The sequence below is a fragment of the Acromyrmex echinatior genome, chromosome 14, assembly GCF_024713525.1.
Source record: "Acromyrmex echinatior isolate Ae372 chromosome 14, ASM2471352v2, whole genome shotgun sequence".
Taxonomy (NCBI): domain Eukaryota; kingdom Metazoa; phylum Arthropoda; class Insecta; order Hymenoptera; family Formicidae; genus Acromyrmex; species Acromyrmex echinatior.
Window position 1 is genome coordinate 5,966,985 of NC_141865.1, and position 19,990 is coordinate 5,986,974.

Genomic DNA, 19,990 nt, shown 5'->3' on the forward strand with positions numbered 1-19,990 from the left:
TTTCAAAATTTCTAGTTAATACTCGTGAGAACACATTCGTATATAGAAAATAAATTTTGTATTTCAATTTTTTCATATCCAGTTGAAACTTGAATGATTTTGTCCATGATCATTGTATTTGTTTTGAGATGAGCTACAATTATATTGTAGATGTTCGAAAAATGGACAATATTATTTTAAAAAATAAAAATGATTTTCATATTATATTTTTTTGAAGTCTTCATCTAGAAAAAAAGGAGATCAAAATATTTCCTCGAAATCGTTTTATTTTCGTCTGAAACTGTCTTTTTGTATTATCAATAATTTTGGAGAAAATTGACTGATTAAAATGAGACACTATATACACAATTGTTATTATATTAATTATATTATTATTTTACATAAACGTATTGTAAATTATGTAACTACAGAATATTCGATATCTAAATTACTAGCAAATTATGAGTCTTCTAATAACAATAAGAAGTAACTTTCGTCTTAAGTACTACTCTTTTGTATGTACACACGTGTACAAAGAAATATGTAAATTTGCGTAAAAAATTTTAAAACTTTTTCAAAGTAATATCTTATTTCTAAGCAAATTGATAGCAAATTTAATTGTTATAGTGCGCACTAGTGCATATTGAAGTCGTTGTACACTAATTTAATCTGTGTAAAAATAAAATGCAAATATTTCGAATTATTATACAAATTTTATTTAATAGAACAATGAAATATATTGAGGATTTCATAATTTATATATATATATAAAATATGAATATAAAAATGGATTATATATATATAATATATATATATATATATATATATATATATATATATATATGTAATCCATTTTTATATTCATATTAAACACATATTTTTAAGTTTTACGACGGTTTTAATGTGTACTGAATGCGTTTAAAATTTATTACAAAATAAATATTAGGTGTTGGAATTAATTCGTAGCGTTTTACAAGTGATGGGAAGTACTTTCATTAATGTATTTTTTAATGCTCATGTGAAATAAATAACATTCTTTCATTAAAAACGCTACGAATTAATTCCAACACCTAATATTAAAATTAAATCATAATTCATACATAACTTTAATGCATAACTTGAATATTTTCATTAAAACATAATACAAAGTTCATAAAAGTTTTATATTTAATAATTATAACTTATAACTAGAAATTAGACCAATGAGAATATAATATTAAGAGAAATCATTCTATTTTTGATAAAAATAAATCTTGGCTTAAAATATTCATATGCAAATTTTTGCAAATATATTTTTGATTTTATAATCGATGTGGTTATAAAGTCGACGATTCAGTTTGTCGGACTTGAAACGCAATCGCAACCTGAAGCTGAACTATTAATATCTCAAATTATATTGAATCTCAATTTAATAATGATGCTAGGTAAGCATCTTAAAAACCTGCAAAAAATTTGTTATAAAAAATATCACCTTAACAGTGGTTAGAATCTCTTTGAAAAAATGACGTTTTCTTACTAATTACTATACACTTATTGCGATAACTATGTCTCCACGTGTTTCGGTAGAATTGGTATGACGCCTGTTCTGGACAGTCGGAAATTTAAAATTCTAGCTCAAGTGATATTTTTCACAATAAGTTCTTTGTAGATTTTTTAAGATGCTTATTAGCATTATTATTAAATTGATCAATCTAATTTGAAATATTAATATTTTAAATTCAGTTTGCGATTGTGTTTCAAGTGCGACAAATTGAATTGGCGCGCAATTTATAAAATTGAATTTATCTGCAAAAATTTGCATATGAATATTATTTATTAAACACCAAAATCTGTTTCGACCAAAAATAAAATTACTTTTCTCAATTGTTTTTTATTTAACTATCTAATACACAATCAAATTTTAAAAGTACTATTAAAAATTTTAATAATTTTTTTCAATTTGTTCATCAACTTCATTTCCAGAAATTTCTATTTAATTTTAAACACATTGCGCTTATTTTGTTGTCGCGATTAATTACTTTTAATAAGTCGCTTATCATTTGACGACTATTTTATGTTATTATCATTTGCAATTGTAGCCGATTGTCTTTATCCGGTTTGAAATGTGGCAATAATTTAACATAAGATTAAAAAATAATGATAAATTAATACTAATGGCATAACCTTTATATCGAAAACGTTCATAAGTTTTACAGTTTTATTTCTGAGATACATCACAAGTAACCTTTGTATTTAAGCTGCAATAGGGTACTTAATGAAAAGGGTCTAAATTAACTGAATATTTTATTGAATATTATCCAAAATTATTAACGCAATGTTTCGTAAACTAGTTCAATTATCTACTTAGAAGTAGAGTGATGAGAGATTAAGCCTGATTAGATAGCGAAAAAGATAACTAAAAAAATATTTTGTAGTCTATATCTAAAGAATAAATTGTGAATATAACAATATTTTTTTATATCTAGCGCAGACGTAGAATTATTTTTAGATTTTTATTTTTAGTATAGTAAATGTATATAGTTACATAGTTTATAATCTGTGGTTTATGTCGTACAAGTATAAATATTTTTGGATGTAATATATCTTTTGATAACAAATGTGTCTCATTAAAGTAATTATAATTTTATTATAATAGTTTTATATACGTGTGAAGAATAAAATAAAATTGAAAACAATGTTATACCGATTAATTTTTTATTTAAATTTTACATAAGCTTGTCTTTTACATCACTTACAATTAGTAAAATTCTCAAACATAATTTAATCATAAATGCATAGCCATTTCCATATTTTATAGTTAGATTAGTGCAGCAAAATATTTTAATACTTATAAGATTACATTAAAGGAAGATTAGACGTAAAAAGTAACATTTTATTAATTATGTATTTTATTATATTAGGTTCCGAGTCCAAGTTAGAAGAAGCTTTCTAATAATTATTCATCGATGCTTGGAAACTTGTTTTATTTTTTTTATTTTATGGTGCATTTACTGATGCATAAAGCATTCTAGGTTTAATTTCAGGTTTATCAGTTTTACTGTTAACAATTTCGTCATCAGATGGTGAAGATGTCGGTTCGAATATATTATCTGGAAGAGGCGACATTTCAGGATTCCCTATTGTAAAACAAATTACACATATATACAATATTATTAACAGTGTTCGACAGAAAAAAAAAATACTAAAACGAAGTTAATCATTTTCTAAAGTTTTTGGATGGTCAATACTAATCGGGTTTCCAAATCACATAATTTTGTGAAAAAAGGAAAGTCAATAAAATCATTTTTTGTCTCGCCCAGGATTTTCAAAAAATAATTTTTTTGTTTATAACCATTATAAATGTCACAAACAACTATTAAGTGAGAAAAAATTCGATCCATTAAGTTTAATAATAATTTAATTAATTATTAGTCTAGATACATTATTATGGTACCTACGTTCTATGGTACCTACCATCGAATTATAAACATTTATTATACAAAAAAATACTTAAAAGTCATAATTGTAATGTTTGTTTAATACGTTCAAAAAAATTTAAAATTAAAAAATATAATTAAAAAGCAGAATGAAAAAATAATAAAATAAAAAAATAGAAAATATTGAAATCTTTATAATGATTATAATCTTAACGCGATATACAGGTAGAGCATGTAGGCAATTATTAATGATCTGTTTGTTATGAGCCATATGTCAAACAATACAAAATTTTTAAAGGTTTGAAATTTCAATACTTCAATACTTCAATCTTCAAAGCTTTGAAGAATAAAAATTATATAACTATTAATTTAATGTAATTAATAATAACGAATATATTTTCATGAAAAATACATACATATATTTATGAACATGTATTGCGAGATATTTTTATATTATTTTCTAATCACACAAATATTTTTAAAGCTTCAAATGCACCTTAAATTTTGACAGTTCGAAGTGAACTTTAAAGATTTTAATTTTTTCGAAGCTTCGGAGTTGTAACAAAGTAACAGTATTAGACTTTTTAAAAATAGCTCTCTTTGCAATTTTAATTACAAATTTCTCAAAATTGTGACATGATTAAGTAATTCAATAAATAGATTTGTATTCAATATCCAAAGAATGAAAGAAAATGATCAGTCTTATTCCGATGTTCGAAAAAAATCAATTTATGTCAAATAGTGTGTATATATATATATAAAATTAACGTTTTTTATTGTAAATATATAACTGTTAAATATTGTTAAATGAAAAAACGTACCATTCTCATGGTGAGCATTACAATGCGCCAGCATCATCATTAATAAGGAAAGTACAACCTAAAATTTTTCAAACAAGTAGTTTGAAATTTATTCAAAACATTCCTGAACTTTACTTTTAAAATTTTTTTAAATTTTTTAGGGATTATTTATAATTTCAGTTTTGTCAAAAATGTTCTTTGAAATACTCTGTATTTTAGTCGATTGGGAAAGAAATGATTTGAAAGAGAACGAGAATAAATCATAATAAGAGTAAGCCCTAAAAAATTATTAGGTGTTGGAATTAATTCGTAGCGTTTTTAATGAAAGAATGTTATTTATTTCACATGAGCATTAAAAAATACATTAATGAAAGTACTTCCCATCACTTGTAAAACGCTACGAATTAATTCCAACACCTAATATAAAGATAGAGTCAAGAACTTTTTCAACAGAGACTTTGATTTTATAAACTTGCAAAAATTGTAATTACAATATAATTAGGTAATAAATAGTTAAACAACAATTATTGAATCAAACTTACGACGCATTTCAAAGAAGCCATCTTAACGAATTCGTGTCTTTCCTCGTTCTTCCTCTGAACTATACGAAATAAAGCGAAATTGTAATACATTAATATATTACAATATAATTCGAATTCATATATTAATTGGTATTTTTAAAAACAATATATTTACCTAATATATGCTAAGAAAACTCCTGACTCAGAAACGCAATAAGAAGTGAATATTTTCTATTGCACGTTATTGCTGGAAGAACTATATATACTACTGTTATCATATTAATTATATTGATTAGGCTTTTGTAAGCGTAATGAGTCATTTATGAACATTCATCAGGAAGTTCGATATCTAAATTACTAGAAAATTGAATATCTGACCTTGTAGCATTCCAGTAGCAATAATAAGCAATTTTTATTTTAACTCTTGCTTCCCTCGTCATTTTTTGTTCCTTATATCTGCAATCGAAGAATCATTCGAGTTTTATGCTTCTATTAAAAGGTTACATTGTAACAAGATGATTTAATGTTACTTAGTTTCAAGAGTTAATTATATTGATATTATTTGAATTACATAAGAGGCTTAAAGTTTCTTTTATAATAATATTTGCTTCAATATTTTAGAAGGTTGGAACATATTTTAGTATCTACATCACTTTTTTTTTTCATTATTGGAAGTGTCTTTTAGATAAACTCTATAATAGAAAGAATTGCTTATGAGAAAATCGGTGAGATTGCAACTGGCAATCCGTGGAAAATCCGCGAAAGAGGATTGAAAAAGTCACCGTGGAAATACAGTCGTCGAAGTTGTCCGTAAGCACGAGCAAACTTTATTGTACTTCATCAACCGAGTGGTCGAAGGGGAGCTTGTTACGTCGGAAGTAGTCGTCGCCGCGTGCTTGATGAGAAAAGTTTAATCTACTAGCCGTAATGCGTTTTTATGTCACTGGTAAAATATGAATCGAGTTGCATCGAACTGTTTTTGAATAATGTTGCCACCGGTCATTTTGTATTTATATATTAATAAATATACGGAGAAAATTTTGATTTAAAATTTACCTTCAAAATATGCTAGTTACAATATGGTGATACAATACAATATTTTAAAGATTTTTATCATGCACTTTAGTAAAATTAATCAAACTTATTTTGTTTAAAAGAATATATAATGTATTATTTGTAACATCCCAAATTTGACCGATTTTGGCTTTCTTTATCGTATTTGATGTATTCACATATACGATCTGCTTAAAATTCTTAATATGTTTATTTTGTATAATTTTATTGTAATTTTATTAATGAACACGAGATTTACATTAAAATTCTTGGAAATACAATGTTGTCCCATGACTATCATATTTTCAGGATAAACTTTAAGAAAACATTTTCTTCGTGATAGCAAGTTTGTATAAATGTACTTTTAATTTTTTATAAATCTTAATTTTTGTATATCTGATTCCAATAACTATTAAAAACCTAATGCAAAAGTATGCAAGCGTAGCTGTTTCACACATAAATTTATACATAATCATACATAACGTTTTTACTTTTTTACTATTGCGAGTCGTTTTTTTGTTCCGTTTTCTAAAAAAAAGGAACTGCATAATAACGCTACGTGAAATCGCATGACAACGCCAACCATCGAGCTATCCATGCACCACACGTCCGAACCGAGTTATGCAAATTCGTGTACACGCAACTCTGTATCCGTTCTCATTGGTTCGGGACGAATGCATCGTTGATATTGTTCTCAAATCACTCGATGTGCTGACATGGAACACGAGAATAAACGCGCCGTGATAGTAGCCGACGATAACACGCTCGATACGATTACGCTCTCGAAATGATACGATCCGATTGGAAATAGATTGATTTATTGTGCGTTCAGCAATACGTCTAAATTACTTGCATGATTTTGCATGAACAATACATCATATTATACACAATCACATATACAAATAATGTGTGTGTATGTGTGTGTATCTATCTTTACACCTTTTAAGCTTAAGTAATTACAGAGTAACATTATTGAATTTGTCATTCCCTAACTATTAGGTGTTGGAATTAATTCGTAGCGTTTTACAAGTGATGGGAAGTACTTTCATTAATGTATTTTTTAATGCTCATGTGAAATAAATAACATTCTTTCATTAAAAAACGCTACGAATTAATTCCAACACCTAATAATTTTTTTCTGAATATATATACAATACATTCTGTGATAGATATTTGTCGTATTATTTATATTGCCAATCATTACCAATACAATTAATTTGGCTTTTTTTATTATATATTATAAAAAGTGCCAAATTAATTATATTGATAATGATGTTGTTTTATAAAATACGAATTAAAAAATGTATAATATTTAAGAATAACAGGTGAAAGCATATATATATATATATATATATATATATATATATATATATATATATATCCGTGATAATTATTGCATAATTTTGTACAATATATTCAAGTATCCATTACGTTACTTTATAATGATTTTGAAAATTTCGACTTCCTTCAAGCCATTAGCAAAGGGAAATAAAATAAAAAATAAAAAATAAAATTAAATACAATATAATTAAATTGAATATTAATTATCATTTGTTATTAATAGTAATTTTTCCTGTGTCGTTTTACGATAATACAATAATACGGATAATACACTTAGTAGTAAAATGTTTGCAAATAGCCTACATATTGTATCCTATGTAAAAGCAATATGCATTAAATTTCTACAGTACGTGCTTTAACTGTGATTGTAATTCGAATATGGTTTGACCATGGTTGGATCATCATTGGCTCAACGGATATCGTAAATAATGACGGTGCAACTATTATATTTCATCATTATCAGATTTCTTAGTCTATGTATGTATTCATGACCGCTAACAAAAAATTTATCTTAAATTTAATCTTACCTCTCCAAAAACAACTACAGTTGTAAATGCTTGTAATAAAATGTTTATTATATTATTATTTAAATAGAAACGTGCGTAATTCGTAATGAAAAATATTATCCAACAAATGTAGAAATACTCTTAAGAAAAGAAATTCTTTTATATAGAAATAATGCTATCGAGGAGCTACTGAAATTAAACATTTGATTCTTGTTTGATGCTGCTAAATAGAAATTCCCAACATTCCGTAATCCTCTTCAACTATTAATTTGATCGTGTCGTAGAGGGAATGTGCTAACAATGAAACTTACTGAAATTGAAATTGCATTTGACTTATAAAGTGACAATTGCCACGTTAATTGTTACGTAACATTATTTTGATAATTGAGTTATCAATTACAATGGTGTTTGGAAATTATTATTACATTTCTTAAAAATTCTTTACGAGTAAGAAATCTGATCATTAAAATAAAACTATTGTATTTTTTTTAAAGCAGTGAAAAGTAAAGATAAAAGTGTCAAAACTACATATTTATTTATTCATTTATGTTTGTTTATTTATATTTATGTGACTAACTACGATTGGAACACGTGTCAGGAAGACACGAATGATTCATAGAAGATGATAAAATAGCGATACCACTGACATTGAAAATTGTTAATTACTTTCCTGTTTGTTATCTTCGGCAATATACCTAATTGTCGCAGTACTTATGTCAATTATAATTTAAATGGTCATTTATCTGCCATTTTCGTTCAAGGAACAAAATGTTAATTTTCTGTTGCACAACGCTTCTCATTAAACTAATTTATTGCTACATAATTTATATAACATTGTAACAATAAATCAAATTATTTGCATACATAATATACATAAAATAAACAGACCTTAGTACCTACGCGTTGCAGATAATTATACGGTAAATTCAATATATGGCACTAATAAGTCATACAATTTATCTGTCTAACTCGATTGCTTCAATTTTTTGCGTCATTCTATTGTCAGTAAACCAAAATGTAGTTATAATGTAATATTTCGTAGGTAAATAATTGCTTTCTATAACTACTAAGAAAGTGTTATTAATTTTCATAGTTTATATTATTGTAACTGTATATTTGTATTTTTGTCACAATGTTTTGTTTATAATTTATTAAAAAGAGGAAACTCTTTGTAAGTCCTAGCGAAAATAAAAATAGGAGCGTCGAATTTAAGGAAAAAGTAATAGAAACATCTTGGAAGCAAAAATTGAGACAACCGAACATAAAAGAAATATCTTTTTTACACTTTGTTCCAATTTTCACTTTTTAGAAATTTCGTTTACGCTTCTGTCACTCTCCTCTTACATTCGACTTACATTCTAATTATTATTTTCTCCAGAGAGATGACATTAATATTACCAATCATAGACATATTAAGTATACACATGTTGATTATAACATTTTTTCCTACTGTTATTATTTTAGACCATGGATTCCACTTCACTTGCTAAACATTGTGGACATAAGTAGATAAATTGATTGTTTATAAAACAATTCTTTGTGTATTCTTACATATCAATAAATATATCAATAAACTTATAATCTCATACAAAAGTGACATTGGATCATTTTATTTTCCATTTTTTTAATATGTTTTTACGAAAGTAAAAAACATGTACTCTTAAGCCATATTAGATACATACGTAAATGCGTATTTTCTTAAAATCTTAATCTTTTTAAAATCACTGTATTTCTATAAATATTTGGAAATGTCACATTTTTGGAAATGTCATATGTTTAGAAATATTTCCTTTTTTGAACCTGATCATTAATTTTTAATTTTGGACTTACAATCAGTAAAAAATTGGAAAACATTAGAAAGCTTAAGTAGGTAGGATATGCAAAGTCTGTTATTTTAATTTATTAAAATTAATTGCATTATTCCACGTAAATAGCACGTAAATTATATGCAAATCAATATAATACGAGCCTAACATACAAGTAATGTAAAAACTTTACACTGGAAACTTAATTTTCGACGTACTCTGCTTTTATTAAGTAAGTATATTCTTAGGCTGGTTGAATTACTTTGAGCCTTTACACGCGGTGCGAATTTAGGATTGTTCATCTCTTTCAAGTTTGAACTCTTTCTAACCGCTGTAAGTAGAAACAGCACTCCAGTATATACATTTGCGATTTTTCTTTACTATAATCTGGAATTTTATTTCTGACATATGCTAAGGCAGAATGTGCAGATTAATTTAAACATTAAGAAGAATATATTTAAATTTATCACATACGATACGTGAGATAAATAAAAAGGTACGTAAAAAAATCACTCATCATTTATCTTTAAACACTCATCATTTAATTTACCATTATATATAGAAAAGAGAGTTCATAAAAATTTTGTCGTTAAATGAGCTTGTATTAAATCATAAATAAAGAAGTATGAGTAAAGTTATTTTATAATTAGGAAGGCGTAATTTGCCTACAAAATAAGTGGTCTATAGCTCTATTTGTGCATGATCGTATTGCACAAATGACTATATGCCATTTTGTGCACTGAACCATGTATTGCGCGCGCGTACACGTGTCACATTGCGCATATGGTCATATATGATACATATGAGGAACACATTTTGGATATAATACATATTGGACATGTAAAATAAAAAAATTATACTCTCAACTTATACGCATGTATTTATGATTGCTTATTAATAAAATAATTATTTTTACATGTATTACATAAGCGATTCTGTATCTATATCTTTAATGATGACAAATATGATGAAATATATAATAAACGCAATAATATCTAATTTTTTGACAGTTCTAATCTTCTGTTCGGTTTTTGTAACATTTTTTTTAGCATGTTTATAATACAACAATTTCTATCTATTAGATAAAACAGCAGACTATGTTCGGTTATTATTGGAGTCTACGAACATAGTGTATATGCAATACTGCACATATGACAGCAATGTGCATAAGCGCAACACGATCGTCTACACGACACGATTATATGCACAAAGTTATACGTGTATAAGAGGTTTGAGATGCTTTCCAGCAAGAGACACAGATGCACAGTGTAACACAGTAAATCATTACATTTATATTGTTTGTTAATGTTAAACGAAGATGATCACTGTGACATGTCACATTGTGTCACTTGCTGGAAAGCACTATTAGTGTGCAACGTGACACATACGCATATGGTCGTGTCCAATATGCTGTGCACAATACAATCGTGCATACAATGTGTTGTGTGCGTTATAGTTGTGTGTGTGATGTACTGTATGCAATATAATTATATGCAAACGAAGCTGTAGGTAATTATTTTATAGGCAAACAGGAGCCTCCTTTTATAATTCCAAAATGATAAATCTATCGTCAATATCTATCGTTGACATAAACGGGTGACCAAAACTTAGAGAACTTGAATATTCGGATGTGTGGTTTCAACAGGATGGAGCTACGGCTCATACGGCAAGAAGGACAATGGACGTTTTAAGGGAAATGTTTCCAGGACGCGTAATCTCGTTACGTGGAGACGTTGGGTGGCCTGCGCGTTCACCCGATCTTGCCCCATGCGACTTTTTCCTTTGGGGCTACCTGAAAGCAAAGGTTTTTCAACACCACCCCCGAACCATTGACGAATTGAAAGCAGCAATACGCCAAGAAATTACAGGAATATCGCTTCAAATTATTGCTCGAGTGATGGAAACTTTTAGAAATCAGCTTCGAATGTGTATCGAAAAAAATGGTCGCCACTTGGACTTTGTAATTTTCAAAACTCAATAAAAACAAATGGCATAGCATAAATTTTCAGTTAATAAAAATAAAATCTAAATAGCATTTACAATGGCGTTTTTATTAAAGATTAAAATGTGGGAGATCATTTTGCCGGATCCTGTATTCGAAAAATATAACTCATTTATTTTTTTGTCGTTCAGATTACATATCCTATCAAACGCAAATATATTTGGTTGACGATAAATAAATGTTTAGTTGTTTTATAAAGAAATTTATTTATTTTTATAGTTATTTAAAAATAATAAATAAATTGAAATTAAAAGACACACGTATCGCAGTTAAAAGTTATACTTGTATCAAATTAATGAGATATATATATATAATTATGTCAAATTAATAATATATATCGTAAAAAAACAATATTTTATTTTTTCATTTCAAGAAACAAATATTACAACTATATTGTTTAATTAACAAACGTTGAAATTACATGTTGCTTATTTCATTCTATTATTTCGATGTACTTAATCAAACTTACTGACAGTAAGTATATTAAGGACTTTGTGTAAATCTTGTATTATATATTATGCATTAATTGTTAGATAATATAATAACTGTACAGCGTCGATATTTTACAGTGAGTTGCGAGCTTATTACATAGACGAGTACTTTGCTAATCTTCTAGATGCAGCGGAATTTGCAGCTGCAGCGGAAGCAGCACCAATACTATCACCAATGCCTTTATAATTGCCTATAGGACGTGGCGGTATTATACGGCTAGGAACAATCGGTGCTGGATTCGCAACATTCGGCCATATATTTCCATGCGTGATACGATGTAATATAGAATATTCAGGAATATTCATACGTTGATTAAAATTAGTAAGTAAGTTTTCAATATACGTTTTGAAGCCATTCAAAGTACCAGTTGCTGATGTCACAAAATTTTGAGGTAACTCACGAATGGGTATACCTGCAAATTCTGAAATACCGTTTTCGTGAAACAGTCTTGATACAATTCCTCCATGTATTATCTGTAAAAATTGTGCAAAATATTGTTAACAAATACAGCACTACATCAGAAAATCTATAAAAATATATATGATAGATGAGTCATTAAATAACTTCAAGTTTACTTTCAAAAATCTCAAGGTGGAATATATTAAGATTACTCATTAGTTCACTTATATAAGTGTTCATAAAAAAGCATTTAACGTTTATAGATAGTACATATTATACTGACAATGAGTAAAAAAAAATTATTAAGGCTTTTTTATTCTGTATAATGTGTACTGCCATATAAATCCTGAATGTTTTTTTGTAAAGTCTGTATATGTATATTTAGCATAAATTTTCTGCATATGATATTACGAACAATAATGTTCTTTTCTATTTAATATAGTTTTACAATCAACGAACAAATCGCTGTTATTATATTTTACATGATTTAAATTAAATTTAAATGTATTGAATATGTAACTTTAATTTATAATATTAATTTAATTTACAATTAATTTGTGTATTTTAAAATATTGTTTTAGACGTGATATATTTACGTACATTTGCAGAAATGAGTGTCAGGAACATCGCAGAAATGATGTGACTTCGAGCCATGATAAGAAATTGGACTCGAATAATGTGTAAATGCGAATGACTTTAGAACTGAATTGTTAATTGCACACAACTAATTTTTTTTTGTTTTAGAATACCCTTTTATATGCAGAAATGATGTATTTCTTTGCGCAAAATCCACGTCTCGACGAATCTTCAAACATTGATATGTCTCGTTTTGGCAATTATTGGTTTTGAATATGTCGCACGATTACGATTGCAGTACCAATGCGATAATATAAGCAAGATTGTCTTAATCGGTCTCACGTACGATGATCTCATATTTCGGCGTGTCCTTGAAATACGTATGAACGAAATGCAATCGAATTGAATTTAAGTAAGTTGATATATGTAAACTAAACATACCCGAATAAAAGGGAGAGAGAGAAATTCAAAAATTTAATAATAATATACATACATAATATAATTTTCGTAATTAATAGCTTTGTAAATAATTATTTATTTAATATACTTATTAATTCATTTTAAAAGAAATTGAATAAAATGGTTATAAGTTCTTCAGTGAACAATTACAGACGACGATATATTGTATTAAGAAACGTAAAGAGAGAGATAATGATTTTTAAATAATTTTTTTATTTTGGAAAGCACACCAAACAAAGTCTATGAAATTTTGATATTTAAATCGACAATACAATCTCATGACGCATATAACATACGGAAATTATTACAAATTTTAATTAAGATGAAATTACTAACTAAATTAAATATGTTGTCTTTTCTCTCTCTCTCTCTCTCTCTCTCTGTGCAATATTACAAGCATGAAATACATACATGCTTTATCGTGTTGATCAAGTGTAAAGAAACATTTCTCTTCTTCTCTTCATTTAATTTTAAATTAAAATAAATTAGAAATATAACACATATTTGTAGCGGCTCATAAATAGATACAATCTTTTATCATATTATACAAAGTTATTTATCTTTTATTAATTCGTCTTAATTATTTTAACAAAGATTGCTCATAGAAAATCATAGAGAAACAGCTTAATGTTGTTTTATGCAAATTTTATATTATTCTTGATATTTAATGTATAGGATATTTAATATTGCAAATTAAGAAAATGTCTAAAATGAAATTTTTATCAAGATAAAATTTAATCAAAAAGAAATCTATGAAATTTTTTTAGCGTTCTATGTTTCTTTAATATAATTTCTCGTATTATATCTTTTTGTTACCAACGCCATTTTATATATTTTAATATATTATTGTTTGAATACGTATAGAAAATAATTACGTCATTATAAAAAATTATAAGTAATAATTAATTATTACAAGGATGCAAGATATAATGATGTATGTGTATTAGGTGTTAAGTAATTTTTACAGAGCTACGCATTAATATGTGAGGATCTGTATGCGACGTTGCATTACGGAAATATCGAAATTCGTTTAGTCTCAAACTGCATTTGTATCATTGTCATCGAATACCTCAGTATTGTTATCGTGATAACAAGGCCATAAATGAAGGCAATAATGTGGAAAATGTCGAAATGCAACAAATGACAATCAATAGTCGAACAAAAATAATTTGATGACATGAATAACTTCTACTGTGGCTGTAAAGTCACATTAATTTGGAATCAACGATTTAATCGATTTGTTTATTCATTTTTAGTATCTTCGAGAATATTGTTTGTATAATACTATACTTATTCGCGTTTAGCAATTAATTATTGGGAAAAAATACTTTAAATACATATATTGTTTTGTTCTTTTTATGTATTTTTTTCTATCCTAAAGTATTAATATTATTAAGAATATATTCGACAAATTTTTAATCATGTATAAATACTTTTTTAAATTGAACAACAAATAATATCTATTATTTATAGCGTTTCTAAATCATTAAGCCTATTTTTCTTATTTTATTTATTATATAACAAAATTATTAACATAATTAATTATAACATAATTAATTTCGAAATATTTCATAGTATTTACTTATTCTCAAAGAGATTTATTAATCACAAATAAATTATTGAGATAAAAAAAAATAAACGTTTAAGATATATTAATAAATTTTGTTATATGAATAAAATGACAAATATAAGCTCGTTTGTAATGATTTATAAACGCTGGTTAATAACGGAATATTATTTATCATTCACAAGGTAAATAGGTTTATTTTCCGCTAATGTTTTGATACGTCCTGTATCTAAATATTGAATTGATAAAACGTTCACGTGGATGTGCAGACTCGTGATTTTTTTATCTCGCTTACAACGAGGCACGTAAAGTTAACGAGCAATTCCGTAGAACACATCGGCGTATTTTTCTCGGTGCACGCTCACAGATGCAACAAACCGCGCGGGGTAACAATGAAATACAATTAACCAGACAATTTTACGCGAGTGCGGAGAAAAACAGGAGAGGTATTTCCCGCTAGTAATCCTCATAATGGCATAACGCAACAGACCTGATGCACTTTGCTCTAATGCACTCAGCATTGCAGCCGTCAACAATGTACGGGATGGAACGCTTGAAATTAATATCTCGTTGTAGAATATCGTTGGAAATTCTGACGGACAATAATGAGAATGTTAAAATTTGTATATATTTTTTTTATATTTCCAGTCTCTAGGACGGTTTTATTCTATTTTAAACGTTATTATATAATCTAAATGTTTCTCTCTCTCTCTTTCTCTCTCTCTCTCTCTCTCTCTCTCTCTCTCTCTCTCTCTCTCTCTCTCTCTCTCTCTCTCTCTAATATTCGATAAAAAATGTATAATTCAAAATGTGTATTATTTGTACAGGATTGCGAAATTCATGCTTATATCTACTGTATTTCATTTTTGACAAGAAATGCGAATGTTTAAGAGAATTCAAGAGTGTTTATTAAAAATCTCAACTTAAGATAGGCTGCATGCGCGACTGCATGTTCTCTTTAACAAAACCTTCTGCAAGATAACGATATATTACGAAGAAGAATCGCAAGCATTCGTGAGTTTTTCAGCAGCGACGGCATCACCGATAATGTCTTTAATTTCACGCCTACATGCCGATAAACCTGACAATTTAAATGCAGCGTCAGACGAATGTCCGAATTTGGATTTATTCGTTCATAGTATCCAGCCAAAATGGATCGTCCCGTAATATGCAAACAATAGCATAAAAGATCTCGCAGCGTTCTGATATTGGAGATTTTCAGAATGAGAAGAAGAGGAAGATTCGATAACGTCATACAATTAATGTAAAATATTCTCGCCACAAAATGATTAAATCTTGACTATCTCTGACGGTAATTACGTTAATTCAATTTGTATTTAAATCTACATTTGATATCTACGAACCAATAATTTTTCATAATTGCTCACTCGAATAATTAAAGAGAAAGATAAAACATTTCAAAGGCAAATGCGTATATTATACGAATTCATCTTTTAGAAAGTAATTAATTATTTGTTTGACTTATTATCAAGACTTTCTTTGAACAATTATGTTCGCAAAAAATTATGTTTCTTAATTAAATTAAATATTCAATTTAAGACCTAATCTCTTGACGGTAATACTAACTTCAATATTAAATCAACTATCTTTAGAGGACTTTATATTATACTCGTCGAGAGACTCTTTTAATATTTGCCTTTCCGTTACGCCACTACGAAAGATATAGAAAGAATCTAAGAAGGGTCCTAATCTGATGGCAAAGGACGACGCCAGACGAAGATTAATGGTCCCATGATACTGGATCTCGCCAGACTTCTTCATACAATTTGTACGAAACTTGCGATCATATTTTTCAACTATAAAAAATATCTCGAATGTTGGAATATTATAGAATATTTAGCTGGGAACAATTTAGAAACTTTTTGAATAATTTTGATAATTTTCTGAGATACATTAAAATATTCGTATGTGCAGAGTCTCAACATTGTTTAATATTATATATTGTATCAAATGCTAATAATTTTTTTCTCTTCAAGTACTATAATATCAAGTACTATAATATCTTCATTACAAAAATTGATTTTCTGCATGTCGTAGGATTTGTTAGTTTTTGTTTCTACTTGAAATAACTTTTTTTGAATCTATTTTTACGGCAATAGGCAAGACGCAGTATCGTATTAAGATCGTTACGTATTGAGTGAACTGTAGTCCACGGCGGACAATTTTAGAGATATTTTTTTTAAGTTAAGTTTATTAAAATAATATTATTCATGATTTTTAAAGTCACTAGACAAAGAAGATGATTCATAATACACAATTCATAGCGAAGAAAGACTAAATTCGCTTTCTATTTTTCATATATTGTATCCGAAGTTAATACGAGTCGATACACTTATGACTCATAATATATTTATTATATTCTTTAATCTTTATATTTTTGTTGTGTGTTTCTTTTTGCTATTTTTATACATCAAATACATGAAGGATTTCTTAAAATAAGTATTGAAAAAATTAATTTTTAAATTGACATAATATAACTTCTGAAAAAATTTTTAGGTAACATTACATCATATAAAAACGTGCTCGAAATATTTCAGCTTATGGACGTGGATTAATGTGGCTCTGATAGACACACGAAGCATTCTAATGGTCATTCTTTTGTTTGTTGAAAATAAAACTGAGGCCAAATTGAAAAGAATGGTAGCCATTTGGACATCAAAATGTCGATAGTTACAAAGTTATTTCACATGGAGAATTTATTCTGAAAAAAAGACTTATTTATTGCGAACAAACTCCAGAAGTAAAAACACGTAACAAAAGTCTAATTATAATTAATTTTAAAAATATTACGTGAGAAAATTTTTATTTAACACATTTATATTAATAGATTTATTAATAGAATATAATTTGACAAATGTAGAAATTCGATGCATTAACATACTTTTACGTACATTAGAATATACAAAGCAGCATTTGTGTAATGTATGAAACATAAATCTCATTGAAGTCTGTTATTTCATCTTTCCAAATACAACATGATACATTGATGCAGAATAATAATATTTAAATAAATGCTGGCGGATATAAACTCTCAGTCTATTAAATTATTAAAATTGTATTAACGGAAACATTAGAGAGTTATAAGTGTCTTCAAATGCATTTATAAATTAGATGTAATAATTTCTTATTATTATCATATGTATATGTGTTATATGTTATTTGTTCTTTAAAAAAATGAGAATTGTTACAATTAAATATAATAGATATTAGAAGTAATTAATTTTTTCAAAATGAACAATAATGTAAATAATAATAAAATTTAATAAAATATAGATTAATTTATAGAATAGAAAATTTGACTGTATAGACATTTTCCATAATTTTTTACTCGTTCTATGGACATGATCATTTTATTTTTATCTTATCGATCTCAAGAGGTCCTACCATTGGTTTTCCATCTATTCTCGTTACGATCGCATCCGTTTTCCTATCATCTCTGTAATCTGCTTCTCGCATACATATCGCGTCGCCCAAGGCCATTATCAAACAGTTATCAATTTTAAATTTGATCTTTGTGACGCTCACCGTCTCGGACGATTTATGGCCCGTTGAGGAAAAACTACGACATTTACGCGAATTCGTGCAAAATTGGTTTTATAATAAAATATTTTTATCGTGAAATAAATATAGATCAGATGCGATATAATAGTTGATTAAATAGGAGATACAATATTCATAAGAGAAAAATATTATATTTAATCAAGACTTGTGATTTTATGCAATTGCCAGTTCATACAAAGTAAAAGATAAAATAGGCATGCAACTTTGTATTATCACAGAAAATTATACAATCTTAGAAAATACTTTTAGAAGCGAGTGATAAACTGTAATATTCTATTATAATGGAATATAACATTAAATTATAATTTATTCTGGAACAATAAAACATTATGTCGATCATTATTGCGAGTGAGTAATTGGATGCGTACGCGCGTTCAAATATAATTCAGCAAATAAAATGTGCTATGTTGCATCTCCCCTCCCCCCTATTTTTGACATTATCGCTGCGAATTGCCTGCACTTAACCAGTCGCTTATCGTTTGGCATTTGTTTTACATGGCCATCATTATTATTACAATCAGCAAGTATCATAGCTATTGTCTTTGCTTGGATGCAATTACCAGACGATTATACTCTTCTCGCTATATTGTATTTTCTCAACTTGAACGTAACTTTTAAAAATTTCCAAATCTCATCGTTTTTCATCTCTTTAATGTCATTTTTTAGATGTGATAGCTAATTTCGAACAATAGATTTATATTCAATAGACATAAATACATCGAAAATGATTATTTATACTTGTGAAAATGGTTTTCGACAGTGTAATTAGTGTATCTTTTGTTATAAATATGTATTTATTAGATATTTGAAAACATACTTATCATTTCTGCTACTCGTTTAATTGTAATTATTTCAGTGCCAGCATAATTATGTTTGCTAGAATCATCATTATTAAAACACTGAAAAGTGTCAACTTTTAATATTTTTAATATTTTATATCAATATGTACCAGAATATATATAGTTAAATATCTCGTAAACTACTAGTTTTCTAATATCTATCTTATTACATTTACATATAAAATTATTTGAGAAATCATATTATGTAAAAAAATTACATAATTTTATTTAAAAAGTGGAGGGGACTTTCGTATTTTTTGCCGTTTCCACCTAGAAAAAAACAATATGATCAAAATATTGTACGTCCCTCGAAACTGTTTCACTTTTGTTTGAAACATTTATCTTCTAAATTTTCAAATTATTGATTTGTCTCACTTTACGTGGGCTATCCATATACTGTTGATATCATACCTATTTATATCATAATTATATCTTACATGTGCATAAAGTAGATTATGGTTACTTAAGATAATATATAAACGCATAATATTCTATATCTAAATTATTAGAAAATTATGCTATATATGAGTCATCGCAATAGCGATAACAAACAATTTTTATCTTAAGTGTACACTTTTTTGTGCACATGTGTGCAAAGAAATACAAAATACGCCTTGAAAATTAAAAAAAAAAAGAAATAGATATTTTTTAAA

The 19,990-nt window shown here is 27.0% G+C and overlaps 1 protein-coding gene and 3 long non-coding RNA genes across 15 annotated transcripts; 2 read left to right on the top strand and 2 right to left on the bottom strand.

The window, feature by feature from the left end:
• Positions 1-2,656: 2,656 nt before the first annotated feature.
• On the bottom strand, positions 2,657-4,978 carry LOC147907388 (uncharacterized). Its single transcript, XR_015547386.1, has 4 exons — positions 4,892-4,978; positions 4,738-4,796; positions 4,217-4,274; positions 2,657-3,095 (listed from the first exon to the last, which is right to left on the bottom strand). It is a non-coding gene; the product is annotated as an uncharacterized LOC147907388 (long non-coding RNA).
• A 3,204-nt stretch (positions 4,979-8,182) lies between these two features.
• On the top strand, positions 8,183-12,131 carry LOC147907389 (uncharacterized). Of its 3 annotated transcripts, none has more exons than XR_015547355.1 (3): positions 10,035-10,930; positions 11,067-11,897; positions 12,040-12,131. It is a non-coding gene; the product is annotated as an uncharacterized LOC147907389 (long non-coding RNA). The 3 variants fall into 3 exon arrangements; XR_015547356.1 differs by having other exon boundaries at positions 10,165-10,930; positions 11,067-11,381; XR_015547354.1 differs by lacking the exon at positions 12,040-12,131 and having other exon boundaries at positions 8,183-10,930; positions 11,067-11,456.
• Positions 11,892-12,991, bottom strand: LOC105150462 (uncharacterized). The gene is made up of 2 exons (XM_011063577.2): positions 12,915-12,991; positions 11,892-12,388 (listed from the first exon to the last, which is right to left on the bottom strand). Exons 1-2 carry the CDS (start codon positions 12,966-12,968, stop codon positions 12,008-12,010), a joined length of 435 nt encoding a protein of 144 aa, XP_011061879.1. The 5' UTR covers positions 12,969-12,991; the 3' UTR covers positions 11,892-12,007.
• LOC105150460 (uncharacterized) lies at positions 12,150-19,990 on the top strand. Of its 10 annotated transcripts, none has more exons than XR_015547365.1 (5): positions 12,151-12,236; positions 12,923-13,302; positions 15,744-15,930; positions 16,016-16,705; positions 17,434-19,990. It is a non-coding gene; the product is annotated as an uncharacterized LOC105150460 (long non-coding RNA). The 10 variants fall into 10 exon arrangements; XR_015547366.1 differs by having other exon boundaries at positions 12,923-12,994; positions 13,059-13,302; positions 15,744-16,705; XR_015547363.1 differs by having other exon boundaries at positions 15,744-16,228; positions 16,477-16,705; positions 17,434-19,989.